This window comes from Hippopotamus amphibius, chromosome 8 (genome assembly GCF_030028045.1).
Source record: "Hippopotamus amphibius kiboko isolate mHipAmp2 chromosome 8, mHipAmp2.hap2, whole genome shotgun sequence".
Taxonomy (NCBI): domain Eukaryota; kingdom Metazoa; phylum Chordata; class Mammalia; order Artiodactyla; family Hippopotamidae; genus Hippopotamus; species Hippopotamus amphibius.
In genome coordinates, this window is record NC_080193.1 from 20831914 (window position 1) to 20841162 (window position 9249).

The 9249-nt window shown below is 47.5% G+C and overlaps 1 protein-coding gene across 2 annotated transcripts; it reads right to left on the reverse strand.

Moving 5' to 3' along the window:
* Nucleotides 1-2: 2 nt before the first annotated feature.
* On the reverse strand, nucleotides 3-9227 carry EIF2B1 (eukaryotic translation initiation factor 2B subunit alpha). Of its 2 annotated transcripts, XM_057744361.1 has the most exons (9): nucleotides 9087-9227; nucleotides 8116-8217; nucleotides 7398-7534; nucleotides 7171-7287; nucleotides 5206-5318; nucleotides 4593-4661; nucleotides 3033-3108; nucleotides 1590-1715; nucleotides 3-884 (listed from the first exon to the last, which is right to left on the reverse strand). In XM_057744361.1, the coding sequence occupies exons 1-9, from the start codon at nucleotides 9097-9099 to the stop codon at nucleotides 720-722; spliced, it is 918 nt and encodes a 305-aa protein (XP_057600344.1). In that variant the 5' UTR covers nucleotides 9100-9227; the 3' UTR covers nucleotides 3-719. The 2 variants fall into 2 exon arrangements, with proteins under 2 accessions (XP_057600344.1, XP_057600345.1); XM_057744362.1 differs by lacking the exon at nucleotides 1590-1715.
* Nucleotides 9228-9249: the final 22 nt, after the last annotated feature.

Below are 9249 nucleotides of genomic sequence, written 5' to 3' on the forward strand. Positions count from 1 at the left end.
CAAAACCTTTCATACAATTTATTTGAAAAGATGCGGAATTGTTCACAAGAACAACTTTAAAAAGCTGTTCGGGACCCAAACGTGTTTAAATTGACATCTTTCCCAGATACTGAATTTAAGCTTGCATGTATTCTGGAAGGCGTCTTTGTACGTGGTGAGCTGTGCAGGATACCCCTGCCAAAGATGCCACTTCTGCCTGCCTTGGGTTCTCGTGGTAGTTTCCACTCCATTTGGCTTGATCCTTCTGCGGAAATGACAGCCCCCAGCTTGTGTTCTCCGCGGGAAGCCTGGTGCAGGCTGAGCGAGCCTTTGCTGCCTTTATCATATGGCACCGTGTGTAGCGTGCATCCTGGGTGGCTGTTGGTTGCTGGAGGGGCGCCTGGCTGCAGTTCAGACCCCTGCTCTCAGGCCTGCATGACTTTCACTGATGGTTTTGGCAAATAAGTCTGGAGTGCGGGGAAGATGAAGGGAGGGGAACTGGGCACATCTTTCATGAGTCAAGGAGCCAATAAGCTAACTTGTATTTCTGGAGACCGGAAGCACAGTTTAGGTTGGGTTTTAGGGGAACCATGAACATATTTTAGATGGGACTGAAAAGAATAAAAAATTCTCCAAGACTTATGATTTTAAGTCCTTAGTCCATAAAACTTCATAAAAAACATTTCAGTTTTGGCCTGGCTCACTGAGGGGCTGTGCACCAGCAGGAGAGGACCTGGCGGTTACAGATAGAGCTTGATGAGTTCATCGCTCACTGCCGAGGGCGTCAGCACCCCCAGGTCTGTAAACAGCAGTGTGATTAAGGAAGGGGAGGTGTAGTCCACCCACGGGTGCTCCTCTTTGAGATCCTGGCCAGTCTGCGCGGACTTCAGAGTATCTGGCTTGTACTGAGAAGACAGGAAGCGTACGTTAGTCTGCCCCACATGTTTAGGGCTCTGAGCTGGAGAGGCCTTGGCCTGAGCAATTAGTATGCTCCTGCCTCACAGTGCTCTCTGGACATGGGGGAAGCCAGCTGTGCAGCGCACTGAGGGGGCTGAGCGTGGCTTGGGTGAGCCAGAGCATTAAGGTTACAGAAGAACTTCAGCCATGTGTCCCCTCACTGGTATGCTGGATTCGCTCCTCCAGACCTCGCAGGACGACCATTCAGAGGATATGGAGAGAGCTTACTAAGTGCCGGGCACTGCGCTAAGTCCTTCCCACGCATTATCTCACAATCATCATAACCGGTGTACAGATAACTGAAATTCACAGAGCTCACAGTCAAAGGAGGTGCCCGAGGTCACATGGTTAGGAAGTGGTGGAGATGGCAGGTGAGCCCAGACAGCTGTACCCAAACTTCAACTATTACCCACCAGTTTTCCCTGCCTCCTCGGCCTGTATCTAGTGCTTAAGTGAATGAGAGACAGAGACTGAATTTCCGGGGACAAGTTAGAGTGTTCAACAACCACCGATTTATCTTTGTATCCTGAGTACTGGGGGAAAATAGCAGTGGGAAGTGAATAACTTACTGGCATGTACTTATTTAGCACTGCGTTTTTTTCAGAGGTTTCAGTTTAGACTCAAATACCCCTTCAAATATGTAAAACTCTTGCCTTAAACTTATCTGGGACATCTTGCTGGTTTAGTGGGAAGAGCCGTACAAACTTAAAACTTTCTGCAACAACATAAAAAGGCTTGTTCTGTGCTTTGGCGCACACGGCCATCTGGTTGGTTCCAATCTGGGAAGTCAGAGAAAAGTGGAGAAGGGTGAGATCTTATAGCACATCTGAAAGTGGAAGCAACAGAAAGTATAGGAGTGAACGTCATATATCTGCTTCTGGCTTTGGAATTAAAGAGGACCTTTACAAAAGAAACCAATAAACGTTTCTCCAAAGATATACAAGTGAACAACAGACACATGAAAAGATGCTTAAGATTCTTAGTCATTAGAGAAACGCAAATCAAAACCACAGTGAAGTACTGCTTCACACCTACTAGGATGGCTATAATTTAAAAAAAATGTGTTGGCAAGGATGTAGAGAAATGTTGCTGGTGGGAATGTACACTGGTGCAGCTGCTGTGGAAAACAGATTGGCGGTTCCTCAAAAAGCTAAACAGAAATGCCATATGACCCAGCCGTTCCACTCTTAGGTATATATCTCAAAGAACTGAAAACAGAAGCTCTGATAGGTAATTGCACATGTGTCTTCATAGCAGCATTAGTCACAGCAGTCAAAGGGTAAAAACAACTCAAGTATCCATCAACAGGTGCAGGGGTGAACAAATGCGATGTGTCCATACGATGGCCCTTGTGCAGCCACGAAAAGGAATGACGCGCTGACACAGGCTACAGTACAGATGAGCGGTGACAGCATCATGCCAAGGGAAATAAACCAGCCTCAAGAGGACAGATAGTGTATGATGCCACTTACATAAGGGACCCAGAACAGGCAAAAATCATGGAGGGAGAAAGATTAGATTAGGGGATGGAGAGAGAAGTGGGGAGTTTTGCTTAATGGTGATCGTTTGGGGTGATGGAAAAGTTTTGAAGACAGTGGTGATGATTGCACAACAATGTGAGTGTAATTAATGCCACTGAATTGTTCACCGAAAAATGATTAAAATGGCAAATTTTATATGTACTTTACCACACACACACAACAAACTATCATGACATCTTCCCATGTTAAGCAACAGATAAATTGTAAACATTATACTGATGTCAAGTACACTCCATTAAAAAGAAAAACCACCCCCAAATCCCAATTCCAGTTAAGGCATGCTTTGAGAAATTATAAATTATATTCTCCTAATTTTATACACATCAATCTCCAAAGCAGAAAGAAATTGACCAGAATTGGCCTGGCAGCCACAACGGCTCACAGGAACTGGGAAGCCATTGGCTGCAATGGTGGAGCCCTGAAGCTAAGCAGGGTCAGAGGATGGAACCGGGATATGCCGTGCGGAACCGGGATATGCCGTGCGGTCGGGTGTCCACGACCAGCTGTGGCGCTGCACGCCCTGCACAAGGACCTGTGGAGAACTCATGCTCTTACCTTGTTAATGATTCCTCCGTTTTCAACAACTCCTTCAGCACCAACGATGACAAGGTCCACTTTCTCCATGATGTAGCTACGGAAATCAGGAACAGTTTTGGTTTTTTGTGTTTATTTGTTTTAAAGAACTTTTATTGAGATACAGTTAACAGACAATAAACTGCATATATTTAGAGTGTACAATTTGGTATCCCAATCTCCCAGTTCATTCCCCGGCAACCCTCCCCACTTTCCCCACTTGGTGTCCATATGAAGAACAGTTTTTTAATGTTCCCTTTTCTTTGCCCCTCTTAGTAGCATCGTCACCTGCAAAGATGAACACTCCACTGTCACCGAGGTAAGCTCCTCTCATAACTAACTTTCTTCCAAAGAGCACTGTGCACATGAGACAATCCCTGGCACTGTTACCAGTTCTGGTACAAGGGCACCAAGACCCGTTTTGGTCACAGCACACCACAATAAGATGTATAACTCACGCTGTCACCCAGTATGTGCACGCATATGTGTGGAGCCGACGCAAGGGTTTCATGACCTGGCATGTGCCCTTACTGCATGTGGCACGTTCTGTTTTCTGTTCTGCATCAGTACGAACAAAACAAAACTTAAAAACCTCATGTGATCTGAAGTTGGAAAAAAGTGTTATGTAATTCAAGACTCTTGCGGGTAGGCTAAAGGCCAATCTACCTTTTAAAATGAGCAACTAGTAGAATTCTTCAACATGTTTATGCTTAAACACCTTCCTAATTTCCTTAATCATCTCATGGGTTTTCTTTCCAAGGGACTATCACGCCTGTTTTCTCTTGTGAGGCACACTGCCAAGTCCACGAAGCATGTCGCCTCGGCTTTAGGTGTAAAGCTGCACAGGTGAGACGAAGAATCCGGAGTGCCACCGAGGGCAGCCTGTGTCTTCAGATGAAGAGGGAGCGCTGATCACATGTACTGTCCCGACCTCTGCACCTTGCTCTTAAAATGCACCATGATATCACGTAAACGACTCCCACTCTCCCCAGCATCCTATAGCCCTGTCTTCTGTGTACACTAACAAGACCTTATAATGAGCTTGCTGGTTTAGCCCAGCTATCAATTAAGAGGCCGAACGCTGCCTGGTTCAGTTTTATGAATGAGACTCAAACCTTCCATCTGGAAGCCCTGCTGCAAGCCAACCCTGGGAGTGGGTGAGGAAAAGTAACTGTGGTGGACTTCCTTGGTGGAGCAGTGGTTAAGAATCCGCCTGCACATGCAGGGGACACAGGTTCAATCCCTGGTCTGGGAAGATCCCACATGCCACAGAGCAACTAAGCCTGTGTGCCACAACTACTGAGCCTGAGCTCTGGAACCCATGAGCCGCAACTACTGAGCCCGTGTGCCACAACTACTGAAGCCCAGGTGCCTACAGCCCGTGCCCCGCCACAAGAGAAGTCACCACAGTGAGAAGCCCGTGCACCACAATGAAGAGTAGCCCCCACTTGCCACAACTAGAGAAAGCCCTCACATACCAATGAAGACTCAACGCAACCAAAAAAAAAAAATTAATTGTGGCAGGGGAAGCCAGGCACTTACCCAACAGCAGCATCCAGGACCACAGTGACGGGAACATTGAGGTGGCACAGGGCTTTGGCCATTTTCTTACTGAAAATGACATTTTAAGAACATTAGAAAGAGTCCAAGGTAGCCCCATAGTGTGTGGTGAGTCACTTGATTTGGACAATGATAAATCACTTTAGCTGGAAACTCAGTTAACATTAATGGATTAAGAGGCAGATCCCGACTCTGGACTAAGGAAACGAGAACTTGGGTCCTTCAGAAGGAAGTGTGTGTTTTAGGAAAACTGCTCTTGGGGATATACGAAGATATGTAAATTCAGAAAAAAAAAAAGTTTTTCTTTTATTATGTTCTGGCTAGATACGAGAGGTGAATGATCTGTTCCTTGATAAAAATCTTTCAATTGCTGTTCCTCTGACTTAAGTACGAAATAAAACCCCTAGATCCTGTCCCGTGACCTACTTCAAATTCACGGTGATTTTTCCTGCGGGGCAGGAATGGGCACTGTCAGAAGCAATGCTGACTGGCTCGCTAACTGGGGGCCTGTTCTGGCTCCTACAATGGATTCTGATCCTCAGTTTGCTCTTTAAAAAGGACTGCTGGTCTTGTAACCAAATGGAAGGATACTTGCCCTGATAAGTCAGGCTGTGACTCTGTGATGTACACACTGAAACGCTTCTTGGCCCCCACGGCTGCTTCCAAGACTTTCAGGACCACTCTGGAGTAGGCGTGAGTTAATATTCTCTGTGGGCAGAGAAAGCTCTGTGAAAAGGGCACCTTCCAGTGATCACCGCACACTCTGCCCCTGGAATGCGTGTTCCTGGTGCCCTAACGCTTCTTCGTAGGCTTTCTCACACATCAACTGTAATCAGAAAGGAGATGCTTGGGACTTTCCCAGCGGTCCAGTGATCGAGGCTCCGAGCTTTCACTGCTGAGGGCAGGGGCTCCACCCCTGGCTGGGGAAGTAGGATCCTGCGTGCTGTGCAGTGAGGCCAAAAGAAAAAAAGAAAGGAGGTCCTTGATAGTACACTGAGTTTAAGCCCATATACAAGCTGGAAAAGTTTTCTGCCAGAGGAATATATCATGGGTCTCCTCTTCCCGTAGCAAGTGCAGAGGTGGCATCTCCATGGGGTGTTACTCAGACACAAAAGCCTTTACATCTGAAGGCTCCGTTAGGCTCCTTTGGGTTGCTTTCCCTAATTCTAAGACGTGCTTTGCACACTTGGGCGTACAGGCACCAGGCAGGCGGCGTAAAGGAAAGCAGGGGGCTGGTGGGGCCAGCAGCAGAGTGGAAAGGCTGAGCTCCGGTAGCTGTCACGTGGGCCCACTGTTGCCAGATCACCTGGTTTTTCTAGAGGAGCTAAACTCCAATATTTCAATGCTGACAAATTTTTAAAAACTTATAAACACTGTTTGGGGTAAACACAACCCATCTGTGGACTGGATATGATCCGCAGATACTCAGATGTAGTCTCTGTTCTGAGGAACAGAGGGCAGAGGAGGCAGCTCCCTAGCTCCTTTCTGGGCCTCGCGAGAGAACTTGTTAGAAATGCAGGTTCTCAGGCCCCACCCCTGACTGATTGATCAGAATCTGCCTTTAATAAGCTCCCCAGCTGGTCCATCTGCATGCTCAAATTAGAGCAGCTCTGCTGGAAATTTAGCCAAAATAGCACTGACGCGAGTGGTGGCTACACATTTAGCTCCACTAGAGCAAAGGAGCCTGCAGTGAGCCTGCGGGAGGAGGCGGCCTCCGGGAGGGAGGGGCAGTCCCGGGCTTGCCTTCACTTCGCCCCAAAAGGGCTCTGCTTGCAGCTGGCTTGTGGACAAGTTCCACTCGCATCTATTACGCCATTTATTTAATAACATGCTCAAAAAAAAAAAAAAAAAAGACTTCAAAAATTGGGGAACGGGTAATAAAACAGCGGACGAGAGTCCACGCGCAAGTGAATACTTTGAGAGTTGGTGGAGCCTTAGACGGCAGAAAGGAGGCGTGCTGGTGGGAGGGGCGTCGTAAGTTTTACGACCCCTTTGCTGGGAGACTGACTTGACGGGCAGCTCCCGTCTTCCCTTGCTCAGCTTATCAACACTTGGCAGCATCTCTGTGAGAGCGTTTGGAATGAAGATGAGAAATCTCAATCCAGTGCCAACCTTCAGCAGGAAGACAGCACGAACCAGTGACAGGAGCTGTGCTGATTTAATTCAGATTAATTTAGTACATATCCAGTAATAAAAAATACTTTTCTAGTAAGACACCTCATCAAATCACGAATCATCCATGCTGTCCCAGGGTTTTTTCCTGCCTGTTTAAAATGACAACGACCTATGATGATAACATCGACATTTAGACAGGGCTTACTGTGTGCCAGGCATAGCGCTGAGTCCTTACACACCCCGTCTCATTAATCCGCACAACAACCCTATGAGGTACGTGCTATTACTACCCGTATTTAACAGAAGAGAACACTGCAGCACACAGAGGTTAAGTAACTCGTCCAAGGTTACACAGCAAGTAAGTGGCAGAGGCGGGATTTTACCCCAGGAGTCTAACCCCATTTTCCTTGCTCCCAGTCACCACGCATGATCGAGATCCACTCACCGCCCCATCTTTGATGAAAGTATGACACAGATCTGCAATTTTATTTCTCGACAGTGATGTTCTCCTGAGAAAAATCTCTCCCCGCTCGATCATGATTTTTTTACATTTGGAGTAATCCTAGGAAGAAAAGAGCGAAACAAGGTGAAGGGGAGGATCCAGCTACAGCTGAGACTGTTGGTGGCCAAACAGAGAAGCAGAGAGGTAACCGAGGGAGGGCAGGGGCTTACAGAGTATTCCAGGGAGGTAAGGCTGATGAAGCGCAGGAAGAGCTCCCCGCCCGAGGACACGGCCACGGAGGAGTCCACGCCACACAGGGTTTCTATGGCACTGGTGAGATTCGCCCTCAGGCCCTGGAGTGTCTCCCCTGGAATGATCACATGAGGAATGATCACATGAGGAATGTGACGTACGTTTTATTTATTTATTTAATTTTTAAATAAGATTTTATTTATTTATTTGGCTGCGTTGGGTCTTCGTTGCTGCACATGGGCTTTCTCTAGTTGTGGCAAGCAGAGGCTACCCTTCGTTGCAGCGCAAGGGCTACTCAGTGCAGTGGTTTCTCTAGAGCCCGGCTCTAGACGCTCAGGCTTCAGTAGTTGTGGCACACCGGCTTAGTTGCTCCGCGGCATGTGGGATCTTCCCCGACCAGGGCTCGAACCTATGTCCCCTGCATTGGCAGGCGGATTCTTAACCACTGCACCACCAGGGAAGTCCCTAATATGGTCATTCTTGATTCAAAGTATATTTCATTTGTGAAACGAGAAAGTTCACTGATGATAACTTGATGGCTCTCTCCACATTAAAAGGACTGAAATGAGGGAGAAGCTGAGCTTGGGGCTGCATTACCTTATGTAGGCACACATCCATCTCTCACTTTCTACACTTCTAACAGCCACGGAGCAGACTTGCCCAACACCTAGAGTGATGGAGGATGACTGTCTTTACCTTTATCTCTCCTCAAGTACTCCAGCAAAGTCCGGATGGCGGCTACTGCTGAGGCCATGTCAGGATCTTTTTTCATCTGAGACTTAAAGTATTCAATTAACTCTGGGAAGGGAGAAAAAAGTGATGCATCAAATTCATTTAGCAGGACAGACGACCACAGAGCTTATCAACGACTGTTGACTTTAAAAAGCAAAGTAAAAATTATTTTCTTTGCAGAGTGTTTGGCTTCAGGGGCGCCATAAAATGTTGATGGAAATAGAGATGACATCACTTTACTCTTTGCAAGCTCTTTCTCTCTCATTTTGAAAAAGCCAGCTATGTACAACAGCATAGAATTTAAGCCCCATCAAAAGATAGTGAAAAGTCATTCTCCGCCTTATACTAGACCCCAAGTCAGGAAAGGATCCCACAGCCAACCACCTTAGCGATTTCTCCTGCACCCCTCCAGAAAGTCTATGCCAAGTCAAGCCTATTCACCTACATACATATGCACATGTATGTGATGTAGAGATCCACCCTGCTCTTTTTTTTTACATGAAAAGTACTATATACATTATTAGTTTGCCCTTGTACTTCACTTAATAAAACACCTTGATAACCACACGACGCGCACATCAAATACACCTTTCTTTTGATTCTAGTACCAGATCCAACAGGGCAGGGAGTCTTACTCTACTTCACATATGAAGAAATCAAGACTGCGAAAACCTGTACATTCGTCCGAAGTCTCACTTTTTTGGAGGGCACTAGAAAGCGTGGGGAGAGGGGATGCCCGGGGATACCCCCAGGACCCATTCCCTGGACACAGGAGCAGCGAGAGGGTTTTAGTTGTGACTAGAGGAACCACATCCAGCCAAAGAGCCTGAGCTTTGAAAGTGACCTCTTCCGGAGGCCAGTCTGGGCGTGAGAGGTGGAGGGATCCCTGCGCGGCTCTGCTTTAGGCCCAGCAGGCCCGTCGCGTCCCAATTTACCCTTGTCGTCCATGGTGCCCCTGGACCGCGGAACCCTAAGGCCCCAGAGCCGCCCGCGCCGCCTAGATGGGTCCTACAACCGTGCTGGCTCCGAAGCACAGTGACTGACAGCGCGCGGCCCGGCTCTGCATTCCACTTCCGGCGCCTTGGCGGGGCGTGGCTG